General features: G+C 36.5%; 1 protein-coding gene and 1 pseudogene across 1 annotated transcript; one reads left to right on the top strand and one right to left on the bottom strand.

Annotated features, from left to right (window-relative positions):
* The first annotated feature begins 137 nt into the window (after positions 1 to 137).
* Positions 138 to 24339, top strand: SQLE (squalene epoxidase). Its single transcript, XM_008581497.1, has 11 exons — positions 138 to 1205; positions 4285 to 4537; positions 10506 to 10686; positions 11770 to 11866; positions 14758 to 14871; positions 14954 to 15125; positions 17332 to 17427; positions 20025 to 20167; positions 20630 to 20726; positions 22511 to 22598; positions 23811 to 24339. The coding sequence occupies exons 1-11, from the start codon at positions 915 to 917 to the stop codon at positions 24001 to 24003; spliced, it is 1725 nt and encodes a 574-aa protein (XP_008579719.1). The 5' UTR covers positions 138 to 914; the 3' UTR covers positions 24004 to 24339.
* LOC103597512 lies at positions 19029 to 20011 on the bottom strand (annotated as a pseudogene).

Below are 24339 nucleotides of genomic sequence, written 5' to 3'. Positions count from 1 at the left end.
CCGCCCGGTGGTCCCTCGCTGGGGCCGAGCCCGCCCCGGCCGCTGAGGCTCTCTGGAGCGCGCGGCGAGGGAGGGACGCGGCGGTTACTCTGGATACTGCCCGAGCGCCGCGCTGGGGAGGGCCGCCGCCGCCCGCCAGGGATGCTGGGGAGGAGGCCGTCGGGAGCCGCCGCCGCCGCCTGAGGGAGGCCCTCCAGAGACCGCCATTCACCGGGGAAGCGAAGTCGCGGATTGGCAGGTTCGGGGCTGGTGAATCGGGGCCACCGAGGAGGAGTCTCGAGGCCGTGGCTGCGCTGCCCGGCCCTGGGCCGCGCTCTCGACTCCGAGACCATCTTCGGTGGGAGAAGGCGGCCCGGGCTGCGCGGTGTCGCCGTCCCGGGGGATAGGAGGACTTTCTTGCGCTGCCGGCTGTAGGCGGCGGCCCCTGTCGCAAGAGGCGAGGCCGCCTTTTTCCCCAGCGCCGAGGGAGTCCTCTCTCCCGCCCCCATCCCCTTCTGAAAGGGCACCTGCTGCTCGTGAGAGGAGAGATTGTACAGCACGACGAGCCGACGCCAGGACACACGACAGCATCCGCACCGCCGCCCGCAGGAAATCCCATCAGGGAAAAAAATAAAAAAGGAATTTATGGATTGCCTGAAAGAGGAGGAGCTTTTGGAGCAGACGTTTTAAAAGTACTGCTTTCTACGTTCTGTACAACGTTACCCCCTCAGAGACTTTTATACTAACTTAGTACGATTTTTGGAATCGGTCTGATCTGACTCGCAATCCTGTGCCAGTGTTTGCTGGAGTTTGGCCGGTTTCCTGTTCTCCTTTTGGTACCACGTTCCGGGGAGAACTTCTGATCATCAAAACCCTACAGAAGGAAAGAAGGGAATTTCAACCTTGACCGGTGCCACCAAAGAAGCCTTTGAACCATGTGGACTTTTCTTGGCATTGCCACTTTCACCTATTTTTATAAGAAATGCGGGGACTTCATGACTTTGGCCAACAAGGAGGTCCTGTTGTGCGTGCTGGTGTTCCTGTCGCTGGGCCTGGTGCTGTCCTACCGCTGTCGCTACCGAAACGGGGGCCTCGTTGGGCGCCCCCAAAGCGGCTCCCAATTTGGGATCTTCTCGGATATCCTCTCAGCTTTGCCTTTCATTGGCTTCTTCTGGGCCAAGACCCCCCCAGGATCAGAAAATAAAGAGCAGCTCGAGTCCAGGAGGGTAGGTTGTTTTCCAAGTGGGCGAATGAATGAGTGTCTTATTTTAAAATTAGGGTTGGGGTCACGCACATATAAATTTTCTTCTTTAGAGGGCAAAAGGTGGCAGTTTAGATACTCTGGTATAAATTCTCATTTAGTTGGATTTTTTTAAAGCTCTTCTTGACTGTGCCTTGGCTACGTCCTTGACATTCTTAGGAATGATTGAAAACAGTTCTTTCATTTAGCGTTGGTTGAGCTTCAGATGGAGGTTGGATATGGATTTGATTATGAAAGGTGAAATGAAATGTTAGAATTTCATTTTTAAGGAGGACAAAATCACTTTCTGTGATGAAAGAAATGTTTATTTATATCCCTGGGTAAGGACTGTATTTGTACCTGGGAAGAAAGAAAGAAAAGTGCTGCAGGTAAGTCCCCTGCTTATAAGAAGTGACAGCTGACTGGGGAAGGTGACAGAACACTTTGAAAAGCAGGCAGAGTAAAAGTGCTCTACATTTTAAAGTCCTGGGCAAAAAGCCTTCCTTCTCCCACATCACTGGAACATTGAGTAAATTAGTGTGGCAGTGTCCTCAGTCTAAGGAATATCTGAGTGATGCCCACAGTGTAGTGTTGTTTCTAAATCAAGGGCCAGGTCTTCAAATGTATGTGAGGTTATGATTGCTGCAAAGGGAGCAGAGGAGGCCAGTGGTAGGAGACAAGGGGGAAGAGGTTGTTTTAGGGCTTGCTGGCCATGAGTGTTTGGACTTTTTCCCAAGAGCACTGGAGGATTTTAAGCATGGCAGTAACAACGTTTGATTTTTACTTTTGAAAAAGAACATTCCAGTTCCTGAATGGAGAATGGGTTGTAGGGATACAAGGATGGAAATGGGTATATCAGGCAAGAGACTATAGCAGTAGAACCAGCAAGGGATGATAGTGGCTTGGAATTAGGGTGAGTGACCTACAAATTAATGTAGAGTTCTGGATCTGCATTATTTTACCATATCTGCAGTATGGATTAGCAAGGTTTATAGAAGAAAGGGTATTGGTTTAGAATTTTTGATCCACCCCTTCCTCCTGTGAGACCTTTGGCAAATTGCTTAACTTTTGTGAAAATCAGTTACCTCTTCTGTTAGATGGGAATGGTACCACCTTTGCTGGAGGTTAGGGAATTAAATGATTTAATATTTGCAAAATGCCTGTTTCATAACTGTCTAATAAATAGTAGCTATTAATATTAATCTAAAGGTAGTATACTTCTGTTAGGAGTCTTTTGAGTAGTGCTGAATTCAGTGGCATGGTGAGTTTGGGTTGGGGAAATGGAAAAGGAGGGAGAGGGAATCCTTAATTTTCTATTTGAAATCTGTATTGTCCGAGATAACTTTCTTCAGGATCACTGAGCGCTAGTCCAGGCAGCTGGAATACTGTTACTGTCATCGTGCTCTGCAGAGAAATTATGGAGTAGGAAAATTGGATTACTAGCAGTCAGTATTGGTTCCAATTTGTGAATGCCTCAGGCTTTCTCCTTATTCGTCAGAAACCAAGGATTTGTTAGACTGTGATCTACTAAGTTCCCATTAGTACTTCCTCTACTGATCAGGCTCTGAAAGACTTGATTTCCTTCAAAGCTCCTCTTTGATTAGGAACATTACTACACTGTGGGCATTACCTAATTGGGGGTGTGTGTGTTTAACAGAAAAAACTTAGCCATTTCTTATTACTTTTTCTTTCTAAGATGACAAAAGGGGCTTGTCTTGCTCCCAGAACAGTAATTTAAATATAGTCAGTTGTTCTGGTCATTAAGAAATTCTGATGGGAAGAATAGACACTATTGTCTTTTCCCCTGGTGATGGACAGAAAAGTATTTCTCTAATGGAAATTATAAAAAATGGAATGGACAAGTCCTCAGTCCATTATAGAGGTAAAAATGCTGGGTGAGTATTAGAATCAAAGAGCATTAAAGTCCTAAAGGATTTTGAGCTTCCTCCTTCCTTTTTTACTGAGTTTTTATTAAAACCCCTTCAAATGGCATTTAGTCTTAAGGTAGATGGTTTCTTGCAATTCTGTAAATGAAATGTTTTCAAGTTTGTGAATCCACCTACCAAGAACAAATAATTATTACAAGATTGAATTGTTCATTTAAAAAAACAAGCACTGTTATTTGTGATTGGGCATGTCTCTTAAGACAAGACTTTGCATTTTATGATCAAAGTTAAAGTTTTTGCCATCAGTCAACTAGTGATAGGTTTAATGTTAGTCCTTGTTCCTAAATTGGGGGACCAATTAGGACTACGTTCTCTTGGAATATCAGGATATGGAAAAAAGAAGGGATAAATTAAATATGTGCTTATATGAGGGTATTTCAAAAAGTTTGTAGAAAACGGAATTAGAAGATAACAAATCTTTTCATAAACTTTTTGAAGACACCTCTATATTAAGGACTAAAATTGAGAACAAGTCAAATCCCAAGGGGTGGTATGATTTATTTTGTTCTTTTATAATTTTATTTATTTAATCTTCAATTAATAGATTAGTAGCCAGGATCTGACCATCTTTTTATTATATAGAAGTGATTTTAGATTAGGATAAGTTTTTCAAATGAAAATTCAGAAGGAGAAAATAACGATGAAGAGAGGAAATATCTAGAAGGTGCTGCATAGTTTGCAACATGAAGTCAAATCAGAAATTATAAGTGATTTGCATCTGGTAGATGCTCAGTATATAGTTGAAGAATTGAGTAATTAATGATAGAATTTGTTCTACAGTAAGGCTTTGAAGCCCCTTATAAGCATTTGTTATCTTTGGCCTTGTGTGGATTTCTAAGTATATATAGCACTTTTTAAATACCATGCTTGGGAAAAGGAATATTTATTTATTTATAAATTGGATAATGTACATTTTTATTTAACCAATATTTACTTAACAGTTCATTTTTTTTTTTGTTTTTTTAGGCAGCTGGCCGGTACCTTAACAGTTCATTTGGTTTGATAATGTTTGGGGTCTAGCTTTTGCCGAAGATGCAGTAGTCCATTGTGTCTATGTAGTAGTAGCATGATTTAAGGCTAATAAATTTTGGAATCGTAATTTACTTTTTTTAAAAACAGCACAGAAAAGGAACCAATATTTCAGAAACAACCTTAATAGGAGCAGCTGCCTCTACATCAATATCTTCTCAAAATGATCCAGAAGTTGTCATCGTGGGATCTGGTATACTTGGCTCTGCTTTGGCAGCAGTGCTTTCCAGAGATGGAAGAAAGGTGACGGTAATTGAGAGAGATTTAAAAGAGCCTGACAGAATAGTTGGAGAATATCTGCAGCCAGGTGGTTATCGTGTTCTTGGAGACCTTGGTCTTGGAGGTGCGTTCATATTGATATTCTGGGGGGTTGTGGAGTTCTGTGGTATAAGCCAGTACTCTTCATTTTAGACTATCCTATAACTAGTAAGAAGGTATTCAATTTTATTTCCACTTATAAATTTATTATGCTCATTTACCAACAAATTTGCATGAAAATGAGAGCAGAGGAGTAAATAAGCATTTAATAGTATGAGGAGATAAGAATTAGACTTAATGAGATTTAATGAAATGGCTAAAAAATTGTAATGATCGAAATTATGGACTGGAAAACTCCTAGAGTAACGGCTTTAAATTTAGTGAAAGAGGAAGGGAACTGTCATTTATAGATAGTATATTATGTACCAGTTACAGTGTTTATTACCTAGAATCTCCTATTTAAGCATTATTTATTCAACCAGTGCTTTTTATGCACCAACTGTTCATTTAGGAAATATTTATTCACTGCCTAGTTTGCATGAGGTGCTATACTGGGTACCAAGTATATACTGGTAAACAAGACAGTAAACTGTTTTCTTGAGAAATGGAGTACAAAATATATCCAAGCTGTGAGGTGAGAAACAGCTTGCTTGGTGTAGGAAGTATGATGTATTAATTAAAAGCATTGATTCTGGAACTAGATTGCCTGGGTTTGAATACCTGCTCTGGCACTTAAAAGCTGTCTTACCCTGGCTAGGTAACCAGCCTTAACCTAAGTTACTTAACCTTTTGTGTATCAGTGCCCTTATCTGTAAAATGTAGGCATAATAAGAGTCCCAGACTGATATGTTATTATGAGGATTAAATTAATTCATACACATAAAACATTCAGAATAGTGCTGGGCTTGTAGGGCACTATATAAATGTTTGTTATTTCATATAAGGAACTGAAAAGGGAACCTGTACAGCTAGAATGTAGTGGGTGATGGGGAAAGAGTGGCTTGAGGTTAAGGTTGGAGAGGTATGCAGCAAGCAAGATCATGCAGGGCTTTGTAGGCAGTGGAGCAGGAGTGTGACATTTATACATCTAAAATTCAAACCTTTGGGGCTGGCCGCTTAGCTCAGTTGGTAGAGCATGGTGGTAACAATACCAAGGTCAAGGGTTCAGATTCCCTTACCAGACAGCTGCAAAAAAAAAAAAAAAAAAAAAAATTTAGACCTTTAACAGCTATTCATAGTAACATATACATTTTATATCCTGACCCAGTACATAATACATATATTGATCTGACTGAAATTTGATTTATTTTACTTTTTAAATACTTGTCATGATTTCACCTGATTATACAATTCAAAGTTCATTTCATAATTCACTATTGGGTCACACCCAGCCATTTGTAGAATGCTACTTAAAAAGAATACGTAGATATAGTAAGTATGGAGAATAGACTATAAGGTTGTGGTGGTGTTGTAGCAAAAGTCAATTCTAGGAGTTTAGTAGGGACTTATTGCTAAGTCCAAATTACAGGTGATGTGGTTTGGACTAGTATGGTAGCAGAGGAGATTTTAAAAAGTGACAGATTTATGATCAAATTAAGAGACAGAAATGGCGTGACTTACCAAGGGATTGCTGTGAGATATGAGGAAGAGGGTGATATTAAAAGTGATTCCTAGGTTTTGGCTTGGGCAGCTGGTATCATTTGCTGATAAGATGACCTGGAGAGGAACCAGGTGTAGGGGGAAACATGCGGGTGGGGAAGACTTACCGAGATAAAGTGGAGATGGTCCAGTTGAATATATGAATCTAGAGTGCAGAGAAGTGGTTTGGGCTGGCTGGAGTTATAAATTTTAGAGCTGTCAGCATATATTTGGGTACTTAAAAGCCATGGCAATGATTGAGACCATATAAGGAGAATATAGGGAGATAAGAGAAGACAGAATAACTAAGTCCTGGGAAACTCTGATATTTAGAGATTGTGGAGAAAAGAAGCATGCAAAAGAGACTGAGAGAGTAATAGTAGAAAGCCGGAAGTCTTTGGTGTTACTTAATGCAAGAAAGGAGAATGTTTCTAGTAGGAGGGAATAGGTATGTGTCAAGAAAGGAAAGGACAGCTACGCCATAGTTTGCTAATGAAGGATCAGGTAAGATGAGTATAGAAAAATGACCATTGGATATGACAATTTGGAGGTTGTTTGTGACATTGACAAGATGTTTCAGGGGAATTGTGAAGATAAAACCTAGACTGAAGTGAGTTGGAGATTTAAACATTTGAGACTGAAAACTATTCTTGAGAAGTTTTTATGACAAATCAGAAATAGGGCAGTAGTGGATGGGGATGTGAGGACAAAGGAGGTGTATTTTGACACTAAAATATGTTTGTATGGTGAATGGAGATGATAAAGTAGATAGGAATAAACTGGTGATGCAAGAGATGGAGGAGGTGACTAAAGGAATGACGTTAATTAATTGATTTATTTAAGGAATATTTATTAAGCATTGACCATATGGTAGGTTCTGCTGTAGATGCTGAGGCTACACTAGTGAACAAAACACAAAAATTCCAGCCTTCATAGAGCACACATTCTAGCAGGTAGTAGGGGGGAGGGTGATAAAAAATGTAAGAGTATATGGAGTATATGAGGGTACTTCAGAAAGTTCATGGAAAAATAGAATGAAAAGATAATACGAATCTTTCCATGAGCTTTTTGAAGTATCTTCATATATGATGGTTAAAAGGGGTATAGAGAAAAGGGGAATAGTGAGTTGGGGGTGGGTGGGTGTAATTTTAAATAGTGTGGTTCGGGAAAGAAAGCCCTTACCAAGAAGATGACATTTGAGTAAAGGACTGAAGGAGGTGAGTTAGTGAGCCCTATGGATATCTATCGGGTGAAAAAGAATTCCAGGCAGAGGGAGTGTCAACTGGAAAAGCTCTCTGGGAAGAGCTAGGCTGGTGTGTTTGAAGAATGGGGGGTGGAGAATAGTGTTGATTGGAGTGGTGTGAGTGAATGGGAGTTCAGCTAGAGAAGAGGTCAGATTGATAATGGGGATTCCACAGGACTGCATAGCCCACTGTAAGGATAAGGCTTTTATGTCATAGGCAAGCCATTGGAGAATTTTAAGAAGAGCAGTTATTAAATCTCACATTTTAGAAGTATGATTAAAAGTATTATTCAAGGGCCGGCCCGGTGGCGCACTGCTACAGTACGCCGCTTGGGAGTGCGGTGGCGCTCTCTTGGTAAGGGCTTTCTTTCCCGAACCACACTATTTAAAATTACACCTCTTGGTAAGGGCTTTCTTTCCCGAACCACACTATTTAAAATTACACCTCTTGGTAAGGGCTTTCTTTCCCGAACCACACTATTTAAAATTACACCTCTTGGTAAGGGCTTTCTTTCCCGAACCACACTATTTAAAATTACACCTCTTGGTAAGGGCTTTCTTTCCCGAACCACACTATTTAAAATTACACCTGCGGTCCGTTGCCGGACATGAAAAAAAAAAAGACAAAAAGGAAAAAAAAAAAGTATTATTCAAAAATATTCTCATTATTGTGTGGAAAATGGAACAGATAAAATGGCAAGGCCAGAAGCAGGGATATCTGTTAGGAGGTTATTGGAGAATCATTGAGAACTGATGGTTTGGAACAGGGTTGTAGCAGTATAGGTGTGGGAAGTGGTCACATTCTGAAAATATATTTTGAAGGAAGAGTCAGTAGGACTTGCTGATGGATCCGATGTTAGCTCTGAGAGAAAGAGAGGAGTCATAGTATTTAAATGAGACTATAAGCTGTTACCAAGAAGAGGCCCAGGACTGAAGCCTGAGATACTCTAAAGTATAGAGATCAGTGAAGTGAGGGGAGCCAAAAAAAGGGACTGAGAAGGAGCAGTCAGGAGGAAAAGCATAAGAGCGCAGGAACCCAGTGGAGAGAGTGCTTTATGAAGAAGGGAAGTTCCATGTCTGTTCTTTCAGGTTCTCTAACCACCACCTTGCATGAGAGGTTGGCTTGAGGCAGACATGACAACATCCAGAGACAGGATTTTGAAATTGGAAATGCTATCAAACTAATGGCTGGACACAATCATTTAGAGATCGAGCCTTGGGACATCTCTATGGTTGTGGCGACCAGCCTCAGTGGATTTGTATATAGTTCATGCAAGGGTGAGGAGAGTCTCTAAAGTACTGTGGCCGGTGTTCCTTTATTATTACTAATACGAGTCCGTTTTGAACATTTACTATGTCACTAATTTCCCTTCAGGTCTGATGAGATATGTATAATAGAAACAATTGGAATAGTTACTTTTCGATTATGGACTTTTTAATATAATGTGGATTGAATGTGGGTTTTAATTAGTGAACTGATTGCCCTGTGGCTTAAGTTTAATATCTAGAACTCTGTAATTAATATAATTTAAATTCTATATCTTTATAATTAGTTTCAGTATCAGTGGGAAGAGGAGTGGTGCTCATTTTCTTTAGGATTATCATGGCTTTTCTTGGCCTTTTTGTTTTTCTATATATAATTTAGAAGCAGGTTTTCAAATTCCATGGGGAAAAAAAACCCTGTCAAGATTATGATTAGAATGGCATTGAATCTATAGCATTTGGGGAAAATTGACATCTTTCAGATTGGGATTTCCTACCCATGAATGTGGTATACTATATTAGGTCTTTCATGTTTTTAAATATAAATACATTTCATAAATCTCATGTGTCTTTTGTTGTATTAATTCCTAGAACTCTGGTTTAAATTTGGCTTTCATAATAAATGTTACCCATTTTATTGTGCACATTCCTCAGTTTGAGATTCAGACTTCATACTAGCTCATGGAACAAATTATGTTTGGATTTCTTATGGATGACTTCACCCATAGCTTGTGGTGGGTGGCTTACTTCCATGCCTTAGTTCAGGGCAGTGAATTGGGTTTTCCTGGTCTCTGTGGTGTTGAGTTTCAGTGTCCCTAGCACATAGGGGCCTTTACCTCCCATCCAGGAGTGGCCCGTAAAATTATAGCCCTTTAGGCTTGTGGTTCTGATACTTCTATGCTGTTGCCTTTACAACTTGCTCGCTGGTTTGACTTTGAAGTTGCTCCTCATTTTTAGCATGTGAGGTTTTTTTTGTTTGTTTGTTTGTTTTACTTTTTAGCTTGCCTTTACATAAAAAACAATTCTATATATTTTAATGTGGAAGAGGGTTTTCCATATCAGTTTATCTGCTGTGTGTTGTCTATCATCATAAATATGGAGCTTTATGATTAATGGATAGTGATAACTCTATCCATTACTGGCTTCAAAGTTATTAAATATCTAATATTCACAAAGCATGGATTTTCATTGAGATTTAGCATTCTGTCTTGCTGCCTACTTAAGAAAGTGAAAGTGTCCGAAGTCTCATATTTAATTTCATCAATAAAATTGATATAAGGACAGATGTTTTAAGAAGTCTTAAATTAGACCTTATTTATATACTTGTCTTTAGATAGTTTATCCAAGGAAAAATTCTACTATGCTACTATACTTTTTTGATTTTTCTGGTGTACAAAATGGTCAGTTTTAACATTTAAAGTACCCCTATAATAGTTATGGGTTGAGAAAAACAAGTTGTCTTAGTAGCTGGACACAACATTATAAAAATACTAGGTGGGCTCCAAACATTTAGGTCAGTAAAGATTGGCAATTTGCTGAGTTCCAAATTGAATACACTGCTAATGGCAGCTTTTAGGATATTTGTCCATTTTAAACTTGGTAGGATTGTGACATCTCATTTCATGTTGCATTTTCTTGCTTGTCTTTCTGAAGTGAAATAGAATTACAGACCTGAATTATTTTTAAGTGTGACTATCCTTAAATAATAGTATGGATTTGCTAAAACTGCCATTGTCTCCCAGAAGGATTAAGATTTCTGAAATAGTTATATTAATTGTCCAGTTCTCCAAATGCTATCATAGTTTTATGAAGGCAGAAACTCATTTTTGATGTCTCTATGTCCTTCTTGGTGCCTAGTATAACTCTGGACATATTAACAAAATTGATTTTTTTGAACTGTGTTTTGCAGATACAGTGGAAGATCTTGATGCCCAGGTTGTAAATGGCTACATAATCCATGATCAAGAAAGCAAATCAGAGGTTCAAATTCCTTACCCTTTGTCAGAAAACAACGAAATACAGAGTGGAAGAGCTTTTCATCATGGAAGATTCATCATGAGTCTTCGAAAAGCAGCTATGGCAGAGCCCAAGTAAGACTACAGCTTCAAATATATAATGTTAGAGAAAGAATTAACACATTTAAATTTGGCCTTTGTACAAATATTTCATAAATTTCATAAATGTTTTGGGCATAGGCTAGAACATAGGTATACTAAAATGAACCATAAGTTAGAAGAGTATTGGATCTTCAGTATCTTTGATAAGAATATCATATAAAGTATTTTCCTTTGAATGACATAGAACTATAGAGAATTTTCCTTCAACTAAATAAATTATGTGATTTTTCTGTGCTTGGAATTTAGAGGATGTAAGTTATAAGTAAGGCATAAGTCTATGTGTTGCCCATTCGGGAGACTGGGTTTATACTTATGATATCTTCTATTAAAAGTCAAGACAGAGGACTGCAAGGGAAAATTCCTGTTCCATTCTTACTAAAGACCTAGTCTGACAGGACTGGCTTCTCCTCTTGATCATTAACTTATATTTGCCTGTAGCTTTAAACACTATAACTGAGGAAGTTTTAAACATGAGAACCCTCATGTGATTGGTATAGACTTTACTGTTAACAAAGCAACTGAAGAAATGGACTTATTCCTAAAACTGAAAGGACTTGATATCCATGGAAGTACAATATGTTTATTGCAGAAAAATGGGAAAATACTCCAAAATATAAGGATGATTGTAAAAATTATCTATGATCTTTCTGACTAGAAATAACTACTCTTAATAATTTGGTGGATAAGCTCCAATTCATTTTTCCCCTCTGTTACGAATGTGTGTAGGTATGTAAAGTCTCTCTGCATGTATTTTATTTTTAATGAATTGAGATAAAAATTTAATGTTACTTTAAAAAATATTTTTAAAATCATTACATTAGTAATATGTGTTCAGTGTTGATAAATTTGAAATTAAAAGCCATACATAATTCTAAAACTGATTAATGATGTTTTTGCTTTTCGTCATTTCAGACCTTTTTCAATGCACATGTATGTGCACACACATGTCCAGTTTACATGGGTAAACTGGAGATAAGGAATAAGGAATTTATCATATCTAATTTAAATTGCTCATGTGCTACTATAGAAATTTATTTCTGTTTATTTGTCATTTAGTACAAAGTTTATTGAAGGTGTTGTGCTACAGTTACTAGAGGAAGATGATGCTGTGATGGGAGTTCAGTACAGGGATAAAGAAACTGGAGATATAAAGGTGAGATTTATCAAATGTCATCTCCTCCTAAGAGATGTTTTTCCTTCTTTTTCTCTTACCCTTTAAGAAAGTAGGCTCACCAACTTATTATTTTTGTGTGCACTGAGTTCTGAGTCCTATGCAACAGGATGGATTTCAGATTGCAACACATTGCTCTTTAGAGCACCTCAGAGTGCTATGTAAATAACTTTTTAAACAAACACCACTACATTAACAGTACTAAAAACTGAAACGAAAAATACACATTATCAGAGAAGCAGAGTGGAACTGGAAGGGGGAAAAAAGGAAGGATTCAACTGAACTGATTAGGATAAGAGTAATCACTTAAATCAGAAAGGCAAAAATAGAATCTCTTTTTATTTAATGATTCAGGCTTATTTATTTGAAAAATTTTGTTACAGTAAAAAACATAAATTTACTCTCAACAATTTATAAGTATATGGTATAATATTGTAACTATATGCACATTGTTGTACAACAGTAGGCAGAAGTAGGAGAATCTTTGGGGAAATAACAGAATAAGATAGTTTCTAGTAAATGCTCATGTTGGTATAGTAAAAACTGATCCTGGGCTTCTCCATAGGGTCACCATTTCCAAGAAATTTTACTCTAATGAGGGCGATAGCAAAGTTTTCTCTCCTCTAGTGTAATAATGTAAATACATACAGACCTTTGTACTTACAGGCCTTTGTACAAAAATTCTTCTAAGCCCTAGCCACTAATTAGAAGGCACTAGTGCATTGTTGATAATACCAAGGTCAAAGGTTTGGATCCTCATACAGCCACCAAAAAAACCCAAAAAACAAATGTCTGCAAAAGCACTATATGAAGTTAAAAAATTCTCATATAAAAGAATCTGGCTAGGCCTTGGATTTTTTTTTTTTCTCTTCAATTTTATGGGGTACAGTGTGTTGTTTCAATTCATGCATATACTGTACAATGATTCACTTAGGGTAGATAGCATAGTTTTGTACTTGTTAGTCCACCCCTTCTTCTTCCTTCCACTGCACTCCCTTCCCAGCCTCTGGTAGCCATCATTCTACTTTCTACTTCTTTGAGAGACCATGTGGTATTTGTCTTTCTGTGCTTATTTTGATTTCTTGCTGTTTATTTTTAGTATGTCTCTTATAAGTGTTTGTATTATGGTGTGCATGAGGCTTACAAAAAATGTTATTGTTATTTTAGACTAATAACTTATTTCTGATATCTACCTAAGAAAAAAGAATCAAAGCCAACTCTATACTTTGGTGTTATTCCCCCCCCCCCCACTTTTTGACATTTTGTTGTTTTAAGTTACATTTTTTAATATTGTCTATCTGATATGGTTTTTGTATTTTTGTTATCTCATTAGGTAAGGACGTAAGTGGTTTTTTCATCCCTCCCTTATGACAGTGGAGTATTCTGAGATTGTGTATGAACTTACTTTCACTAATGAGTTATGTACCTTCAAATGTTTTCTTGCTGCTCCTTAGCATTGTGTTCTTTCAGATGGAAGAATTCCCGTTAGCATTTCTTGTAAGGCAGGTCTAGTGTTGGTGAATTCCCTTAGCTTTTGTTTGTCTGGGACAGAATTTATTTCTCCTTCATATTTGGAGGTTAGTTTTGCTTGATAGAGGATTCTTGGCTGACAGTCTTTTTCCTTTAGCATTCATTCTGAATATATCATCCCATTCTCTTCTGGCATGTAGGATTTCTACTGAGAAATCTGCTGAGAGATGTATTGGGACTCTGTTGAATGTTATGTGTTTCTTTTCTCTAGCCTTCAGTATCCTTTTTTTGTCTTTGACTTTTGATAATTTGATAACAATGTGCCTTGGGGTGTTCCTCTTTGGATTGAATTTGATTAGCAACCTCCGAGCTTCCTGTACCTGGATGCTGTCATATTTCTCAATGCTTAGGAAATTTTCAGCCATTATTTCCTTTAATATGTTTTATACATCTCTTCCTTTTTCTTCTCCTTTGGGTATGCCAATTATGTGGAGGTTATTTCACTTGAGGAGTCCCATATTTGCTGTATTTCTCTTTCGTTTTTTTCTTATTCTTTTTTCTTTTTGCTCCTCTGGTTTGATAATTTCATAAGTTTTCTCTTTGAGCTCACTGATTCTTTCCTCAGTTTGGTTAAGTCTGCTGTTGGAGCTTTCTATCAAGTTTTTCAGTTCAGATAATATATTCTTTTTTTTCTAGAATTTCTATGTATTTTTAAAAATTTATTCAATTTTCTGGTCAAGTTTCTCATTCTTCTCCTGGATTGTTTTCTAGATACTTAATTTTCTGTCTGTATTTTCTTGTAAATCCCTGAACATCCTTAAGAAGGTTATTCTGGATTCTGTCAGACATTTCATAAATGCACTGTTCCTCTGGTGCTTAGTTTGTTACTTTTGATCGTGTCATATTTCTGTTTTTTCTTGATCTTTGTTGGATTATTATCTACCACCACCACTTATACTCTGCACTGGAACTAATTTGTTGTCCTTTGCCTAATTTCAAAATTGGGGGAACTTACTGTGGGGACCAGCACTTGAGTCCTGTGGTTTAGCTAAATTGCTGCTTTATTACTCATTGTCTGGGGAAGACTTTTTGTGTGACTCAGGTTTTAATTGTTGGCCTTTTAGTTACTTCCTGGTCTTGTGAGGTCAGATACACCTGGACTGTGTGGAAATTCAGGCCCAGGACTGAGTCTTCCCGGCAAACTGCACCCCCTTGAGTTCTGTCTCTCACTTGTGCATTATTTTAAGCCCATATAACAGTTTCTTCAATGGCATTATCTTCAGCTACCCTTTATAATGTTATCTGATTATATATTTAAATCTGTTCATGCACACTTAAAAAGAATGGTCTTTTTAATGTGTATTTCTAACCACTTAGCTGAATATTTTATATCTTTGTTATAGGAACTCCATGCTCCATTGACTGTTGTTGCAGATGGGCTTTTCTCCAAGTTCAGGAAAAACCTGGTCTCCAGTAAAGTTTCTGTTTCATCTCATTTTGTTGGCTTTCTTATGAAGGTACTGTAGGAGTACAATTATAGTAAAATAAAAGCAACTTGAAATTTGAAAATTATTAAATTTTATTATTCTATTTTTTTAGAATGCACCACAGTTTAAAGCAAATCATGCTGAGCTTATTTTAGTTGATCCAAGTCCAGTTCTCATCTACCAGATTTCATCCAATGAAACTCGAGTACTTGTTGATGTTCGAGGAGAAATGCCAAGGAATTTGAGAGAATACATGGTTGAAAAAATTTATCCACAAATACCTGGTAAGAGAGAGGATTTCACTCTTATTGTAATTTGTAGTCTGAAAGCAAATCTCACAAAAGGCTCTTCGTTTCCAGTTCTCACCAAAATAAGCCAGAGATAAGGATGGCGGGTGAAAAATGCAGCCAGTGAACCAAATATGCTGGAGCTGAACTATTTCAACTAGCACATAAGAAAACCAAAACAAACTCCAAATTAAAAAAAGCTTCAAAATGTTTTTGTCATATTAATAATTAATAATTAAAGCATAGTTTTCAGAATAATTATTAATATTGGGATATATAGTTTTTTTAAGATAGTCTGGACTGCAGTGTAAGTTCTCTGAATCTTGAAATATTGCTTATACTTAAATATTTTCGTGCTTGTTTTTTTGTAGTAATTATAGCTCCCATTTACTGAATGTCTACAAGGTATTTTACAAACATAATTTCATTTTATCTATACAACCACCCTGTGAGGTAGGCATTATCATTATTCCCACTTTACAGATGAGAGAACTAAGGTTCAGGAAGATTACTTAGCTTCTCTGAGAATAAATTATTAGTAGTGGTAGAGCCAGGATTACCAAGGCTGCTTGCTCATATGTGCCTGCTCCGAAATGTCTGCCCTCAGAACATGAGAGCTGTAAAGGGTCTTTAAGATCATTTTATTTTAGGCTGCTGGCCAGTATGAGGATTCAAACCCATGACCTTCATGTTATTAGGCTGCACTCTAACAAAATGACCTAACTAGCCAGACTGGGATCATTTTAGTTTCGAGTTGAACACAAAGGATTCATAGATTTTAGACATCTTTGTAAAAACACTTATTAAAAATTACCGTTTCACAAATTCACACAGTTTTTATGGTATTTGGTTTTGTTTTTCTTTTGAGAATGGGAAGATGTGGGAAAGAAATGTAAAAAATTGTTAAGAATTTTAATAAAATTGAAGGGAAACCCCAGTTGTCAATTATGGTATGATTAGAGGAATTGGAAACTGTCTTTGGTATGACCATTTTATTTAAATATTGTTTTTTTTTAAGTTTTCTAAAGTAAGTATTTAATAACAAGGTATTAATAGAAATAAAGTGAAATGAAGGTGTACATGGACAAACTTAGATTTTTAATAATGACATTTTAAACGTATGTATATATATATATGAAAACATTTCAGTACATTAAGCTTTTTTTTTTTTTTTTCTTATAGATGACTGGTGAGGGGATCTTAACCCTTGACTTGGTGTTGTCAGCACCATGCTTACTCAGTGAGCTAACTGGCCATCCCTATATGGGATCCGAACCCGTGGCCTTGGTGTTATCAGCACCACACTCTCCCGAGCCACAGGCTGGCCCAAGCTACTTTTGAAGCTTTCAGATGGGAAAATTAGTTATGTATACTTCTGAAAAGTTATTTATTACCTGATATTTTTAGCATTGTTTTTTCTTTTACTGTAGATTTTATATTTTTTTAAATACAGAGGTTAATTGGAGCAGACTGCCCTGAAATCATGGAGATAAACTATTTATAGGTTAATATTAAGTTACTGAGATTCTACTCCTTGTACAAATGGAATAGTATTGACATAGGCATTCTGCTCCTCCATTCCCAGTTTACACTGGGAACTGTATGAAAAGATTGTTCATTTTCTATACAAGTAGAAGCCCAAACCTTAAACTGGGACATATCTTAGAGAGGAGCTGATCCAACCATTTTGTTTTACACATGAAGAAACTGAAGCTCAGAGATGTAGAGCTGCCTTGTGCCTCTAAATCTGTTTCTTTTTCTAGTGTCCATACCCCTCATGCTGTTTGTGAATTGGTAGTGCATTTCATCTGATATTACCAGAATATGTTGATTACAATAAATTAAATATTAAATATGACGCCTGTCAGTTAACATTTGGAAGAGAAGTGGGTGGTTTTCTCCCTGTCTCATCTTGTCTGAATTTGCCTCATTCTTCATCTAATTTCTTTGTTCATTCAGCTGTATGTATATTTAAGTTAATTTTTTCTTAGATTCCTTAGTCATTCCTTAGCATGAATAACTAAGTGCTTAATGGATAATTTTATTAATAAAATAGACAATTCTTGGTTTATCATGAGGGATGGATGTAACAACCATAACAGATGTTTGGTAGGTATTTATTTATATTTGATAAGAAAATATGTGACAATTTGAAATTGAAATGTTACAAACTATTTATTTGGGTGGGTGGGGATTTTTGCAGATCACTTGAAAGAACCATTCCTCGAAGCCATTCAGAATTCTCGTTTGAGGTCCATGCCAGCAAGCTTCCTTCCCCCTTCACCAGTAAACAAACGAGGTACTATCTTATTGGACTTATTTTATAAAAGAGTCAATATTACAAATTATATATATGTGATTAAATTTATATTGCTGGGAATAACATGTGGGAAAGAGAATTTGGTTACTGTGGATTAACACACTAATAATAACAAAGTTAGTTTCATGATATATTTAGTTATTTAATATTGAGTATATGTAAGTCACTGTGCTAGTCATTGGGGTACAACAGTTAAAGACAGTCCTTGACCTAGAGAAGGCAATTATCTAGTTAGGATGTACACAGATAATTTCACAACGTTGTTGGTAAATTTTATCTTGATGATATCCATTGCTAGTATGTAAGAATATAATTGATTTTTGCATATTTATCTTGTGTCTTGAAACCTATTAAACTCACTTATTCTAATAGTTCATTGAAAAGATTTAAAGAAGGTGGTGTCGTGATTAGGTTTTTATTTCAGAAATGTTACTCTGACATTGTGGTGGAGTATGATTTGGAGGAAAGTTTAGACTAAAACATATTCTGAGGCTATTTAATTATTCCATGTGAATGATGAAAAAGGTGAAAAAGGTAGGGAATGGATTTGGGTAATATCTAGGATGTAGAATGCATGAAACCCAGTGATTAATTGGATATTGTAGTAAGAGAGAGTGAGACCTCTTGATAGATTCCAGGTTTCAGGCTTAGTTTTGCCAGTTAATTGCTGACATAGGAACAGGAAAGAGTTAAGTTTAGGGAATTGTGGGGAGAGGTGACATATTTGGACATATTGGGTATGAAGTGCCAGTAGGACATGTGAGTGGGGGTGTATGGAATATCATTGAAAACATGCATCTGGAGCTTAGAACAGAGGTCTGAATGAAAGCCATTGATATACTCTGGTTACTGAACATAAAGAGATTGCATCCTGCTGTAGAAACACATGCATAATAAGCCACCAACCATATAAATAAACTATCGTGCAAAGCAGACTGAAGCCATTGCCAAATTGATGTAAATAAGATGCTAATGGAACACATCCTAATTGGTGGGATTGGGAATCTTCCATGGAGGAGGAATAAACCTGGGCACAGTTTGTTTTTTTTGATGAGGTATTAGAGTAATACATAAAAATTTGAGTTAACATTTAGAGGCTGCCTTTTTACAAATTAATATGTATTAATTATATATTCTAAAATTAGTTATAAATGTAGTATTTCATGCCTTTACAGAAAAAAAATTATCCACAATTCTACCTTAACACTACCATTATGCTTATCTGTTTCTTTCACAGATATAATTAAATCAAGGCTTTGTTCGAATGTCACTCTAAAGTCACAGGTCATTAAGCAGGCTGATGGTAGATTAGGAATCTCCATCAGTAGGTACATACACTTGGAGCCAAATTGTGGCTCTTTTTGCTTCTGTAGTTTTGATTCAAGGGCTCTGATTTTCAGATAAGATTCAGTCAAGGTTTAGTCTCCTAAATTAACATCTGGTGATTTTGAGAATATAGGCCTGTATTGTCTTCTACTTAAACTACAATATGGCTGTGTATAATATTCCTAGGGCCTCCTTTCTTTCCCTTAGATCTGTATAGATATTTCTCTATAGTGTGCTGGAAGCAAATATTGCTATGAAATATCAAAGACATCTTGATTTTTTTCCATTGTAAAAGACTTGCTTTTCATGCCTGGATGCCTGTTGATTCTTTCTATTTTTTCATATTTTATTTTGAAAGTGGCCTTATAAATGCATTGATATTGTTGGACTTAACATTGTATTTGCAGGTGAGTTTCATAAGGGCAGAAAATAAACTCTTGTTCTTACTTTATCCCCAGTGCCTGGCACATATTAGGTACCCAATAAATATAGATCGAATCAATTCTTAAATTTTCTTCAACAAATTATAGTCATGATTTGTACTCTTACATTTTCACATTCTTATTTACTAGCTCACATCAATAATGTTTATAAATTATTAGTCTTTTTTTGTGTTTTGTTTTGTCTTAAGGGATGCTCCAAGATGTCATAATCTTTTTTTTTTTTTTTTAACAGTATAGTGGTCTCGGTCTTTTATTTTTTTTATATCCATTATGCCATGAATCCATAGGAAATAGGTTCTAGCAGCTCAGGCTCTTTGCCATTGGTTCTCACAAAGCATGCTTCTCTGGGTGGAGCAGGCCGGTGAACCCAGGTTCCTTTCTCTTTGGCTTCCTTCTTATCATTTTCTTTCATGCATTTTGGGAAGCTATCTTGGCTCTTAAAGTGCTTAATATGCTCAATACACACATTAATTCTTTGCAAGAATCTTACCTGTAATTTGTTTGTTTGCAACAATGCCAACAGCATGCTGGGTAACACTGTAGATTCTTCCAGTTTTGCCAAGGTAACATTTGTGGGGTGTTCCTTTTTGAACAATACTCATTCCCTTGATGTTTACAATATCACCTTGTAGATTCATGTGTCTGTGGCCAAAGGAACAACTCCATGTTTTCGAAAAGGCCTAGAGAACATGTGTCAGGTGCCTCTCCTCTTACCCTTTGTGTTAGTCATTTTGGTGAATTACTGGAAGATGGCGGTTCCAGCCAAAAGGAAGCAGAGGTCATAATCTTAATTCTCTCTCTTCACAGGTGTTCTTCTTTTGGGAGATGCATATAATATAAGGCATCCTCTCACTGGTGGGGGAATGACTGTTGCTTTTAATGATGTAAAACTATGGAGAAAACTGCTGAAGGGTATCCCTGACCTTTATGATGATGCAGCTGTTTTCCAGGTAAAAAATTAAATGTCTCAAATCTCAGTCTCAAATAAAGGTAACATCCAAAATTAAATCTCAGATTAAATGTCTCAAAATAGGTTTCTGTGGGGGCTAAGAGCAATGGGGCTCTGATGGGGAGATCTGTACTTGGGGGCCTGATGCTTCATAGTGGTTCTGAGGCAGTCTTGTTCAGGCTTAAGGAACTTGACTTGCACCTGTAAATCTTACAGAATTTCTGCGTTTATGTATTTGCATATTATGTAACACTGGATTGCCATGAGTCACTTTGCTCATAGTTAGAGTCATATAACTCATTGCTCTGAAGATGATTTTTGGGGGGTGGGGGGATGGTAAATGATAGACATAAGGCAATATTACTTATAGTCTTCAGGATAAATATCAGTTTGAAAGGATCATAAACATCAGTTTGTGCTTTTTCCTCCTTCCCATATAATAAGTGATCTTTTTCTTTTTTAGGCCAAAAAATCATTCTACTGGATGAGAAAAAGGTCTCATTCCTTTGTTGTGAATGTCCTTGCTCAGGCTCTTTATGAATTATTTTCTGCCACAGATGGTAAGTGTAGAACATTACTGAATTGCAGATTTTTAGCATAGGAAAGGAATTTAATCACAAAAAAGTTAGTGGTTAGTCCAGAAATAAAAATGTTACCTGAGTTTTCTGACTGCCAAGTTTACAGTTCGTTTTAACTCCATCCTTGAGCGAGATTTTTAGTTTCTCATCATCAGGTATCCACCACTTTGTCTGGAAGGCTATTGACTTACCTCAGATAACATTAATACAATATCTCAACATTGATAGTCATCATTTTGAAGTCCTCTGGTCCAGACCAGATAATGCATATTTCCAAATGCATAAGATTTTGATGAAAGGTCTTTCTGGCCATGCATTAAAAAGGCAATATGGTCTTTTTCTTCCTGAACACTAGTTTCAATTTCTTTTTTTTTTGTCCTTTTTGAGACCAGCCGCACCGTGCTCAGCCAGTGAGCGCTGTGAGTGCACCGGTCATCCCTATATAGGATCCGAACCCGCAGCGGGAGCGCTGCTGGCTCCCAGTGCCGCACTCTCCCGAATGCGCCATGGGCTCGGCCCTCAATTTCTTTTTAAAGTAGTATCTTATAAAATGAATATGAACTTCAAGTTTAGAGTTTCTCCCTTGTTAAAATGACAAATAGCAGAATGAATTCACTCTTTACTCATTTGAAATATTCCTGTGCTTTTGTTTTTGTTTCCATATTGTAGAGAGGTGATACATGTTAAGGAAAACATTACTTAGCAGAAGCAGTGTTAGAAATGAAGGAAAGTGTTAGAAATGGAGGAAAAGGCAACTGTGCTACCTCCTTACCACAGCAGAGTACAAATAAGTTACACTGATGGTGCATTAATGAAACTAGACTTTTAGGTTTTCAAGACTAGATATAACTCAGATCCCATTACTTGGGTATATGTGCAACAAAGCTATTTGTATGACCTGGCTGAGGCCCTAATGATCAGTGCTTTGGTGCACTGATGCAAGGTGATGAATGAAGATGATGCAATATAAATGCTTTCTGTAGCCTCTCTGTATAACCATCACTCTTGATAAAAGAAAAAACCCATTCATTGATTGTGGTTTGCCAGACAAATCTGTTGCTAAATTGGCATGGAAGGTAAATGGCTCTTTTGGCAAATAAAAAAAGCACTAAGTTTAGAGTTTTTCTAAACTTCTTTCTAAACTTTTCTAAGTTTACCTATTGCATCTTTTTTTAAAAAATTTGTTGTAAAGAAAAATCTAGGCATACCTGAAAAGAACATTGATTCTAAACTGTTAACAAGGATTGGTTATACTATGTTGTGAGTGTTTAATGAGTTACTTTGAAAACTACTAAAAAACTATACAGATATCAGGCATTATTATTAATTACTATTCACAGGTATTTTTACTTGATAATTTACAGCTTAGTTAGAGAAATGGGTTGGCATCTTAGAGAGTGGGAATTTGGTTTCTAATTTGTGTTTTTATAATAAAGAGTTTACAGAGTATTTTGCATCATTTGATAAATTTACAACAAAATCAAGGATATAACTTTTAATCAACTCTATTCTAAAACCTAAATGTTGGTAACTGTTATTAACAGAAAAAACATTCATATTACTACCCATAATGTTGATGATTATGTAATTTAAGAGAAATCCTGGTTGTTGAAATTCTAGGACTAGATATTTTAAAATCATCTGTAAGGCTTGGTATTTGTTATATCTTCATTATTTATTTATTTATTTTTTTGGATATATCATTAGCACTCTGGCATAAATGTGTGAATATTTTGATTGAGAGTAATTTTAAAATTTTATTTTAGATAATCTGCATCAACTAAGAAAAGCGTGTTTTTTTTATTTCAAACTTGGTGGAGAATGTGTTGCTGGTCCTGTTGGGCTGCTTTCTGTGTAAGTTGTTTTGATGGAACAGAGGAAACAAATATTCCAGATTTTCTTAGGACTGTTTGGCTTATGAATTATGCAAATCTTATTTCCTTACACATTTTGTAATTTTATTATTTATTAGTATCCCAATTAGAAGGTGACCCAGAGAAATGCAAAAAAGCAACATTTACTACAGTGTTTTACTTCTGGGAAACAGCATTGATTAGAAGTGGTGGTAGAGGAGGCTAAACTCCTTGATTAAAATAGAAGCTTGTTTTTTTGCCTGTGGGTTTATTCACATAATCCAATCTGTGGGAGCCATGAATAATTGGGAAATTTGAATTTAAAAATTAATTTGATGGAAGTGCCCAGGACTCATGAAACTCAGAATTAGTTTTGGCAGAGCAGACATATGTGAAACTATTCTTGCAAAAAGTCTGTGTGTTAGTCTGTTTCTGCTGCTTATAACAAAACACATGGAAGTGGGTAATTTATAAGAAAATGAAATTTATTGCTTACAGTTTCTCAGGCTAAGTCCAAAGTCCAGGGAACACATCTGGTGAAGGTCTTGGTGGTGGGCAACAGTGATGGCAGGGTATCACATTGCCAAAATGGTGGAGCAGAGAGAGATACTAACCCCCTCATTCACTCTCCTTTTAAAGCCATCAGAACCACACCCATGACTACCATTTTTAATACATTCACTCCAGCATGGTCCTACAATCTAATCACCTCTTCAAGGGCCTACCTTTCCATGAGCATAATAGGATTTCTCACCATCTTGACAGTTACAGGGGGGGATTAAGTTTTTGGGGGTACATTCAACCCAAGGCAGTCTGCAAAGTGAAATTCTTTTGAGTCATTTCTCATTCATCTATAATCTGAATGTCAGTACTTATATTTTTTGAAAAACCTAGACTCCAACAGGCTAGGCCATCTAGGTATTCAGCCAGGGATCTCAAGATTAGTGAAAGAACAGAGCTCAAAATATGTGACTTAGGTAGACTACAGTGAGAGGAGTTACTAGCTTCTCTGAAAGAGATATATATATCCTAAATTTCTTGTTTAAAAAAAAAAATTGCTCCTGTCATCATATTTAACAGACACACATAAGCTTGCAAAATTCTCTAAAATGTAAATGTGTGTTGAGCCTTATAGATAATACACAGTTGGAACCTTTTGAGTAAATTTTAATTCCTTGGTCTTACCAGTACATATTTTTTTTTTCTGTTACAGATTGTCTCCTAACCCTCTAGTTTTAATTGGACACTTCTTTGCTGTTGCAGTCTATGCCATGTATTTTTGCTTTAAATCGGAACCTTGGATTACAAAACCCCGAGCCCTTTTCAGTGGTGGTGCTGTACTGTACAAAGCATGTTCTATAATATTTCCTCTAATTTACTCAGAAATGAAATATATGGTTCATTAAACTTAAAGGGGAACCATTTGTGAATGAATGTTTGGAACTCATGAAGTCCTAAGAGAGATATTTGGAAGAGGATGAATATAGCATAGTGCTATACCACTTCTGAAGTGGAAACTCTTGGACCAAGATTGGGATTAATTTGTTTTCAAAGTTTTTTTTGTATATAAACATGTAAATATATACTTTAATTTGCAATCTAAAGTGAAAGGTAAATTAAATATGAAATTTAAAAGAAATGATGGTTACCATAAATTAGTGCTGAGGAACTACAGTTTTTCTTTTGAATTCATTATTTGGAATGAGTTGTTGGGACATGCAAATAAAATGAATTCTCATGTC

The sequence above is a fragment of the Galeopterus variegatus genome, unplaced genomic scaffold, assembly GCF_000696425.1.
Source record: "Galeopterus variegatus unplaced genomic scaffold, G_variegatus-3.0.2 Scaffold7, whole genome shotgun sequence".
Lineage (NCBI taxonomy): Eukaryota > Metazoa > Chordata > Mammalia > Dermoptera > Cynocephalidae > Galeopterus > Galeopterus variegatus.
Note: the sequence above shows the minus strand (reverse complement) of the source record. Positions and strands in the feature narration are given on the sequence as shown.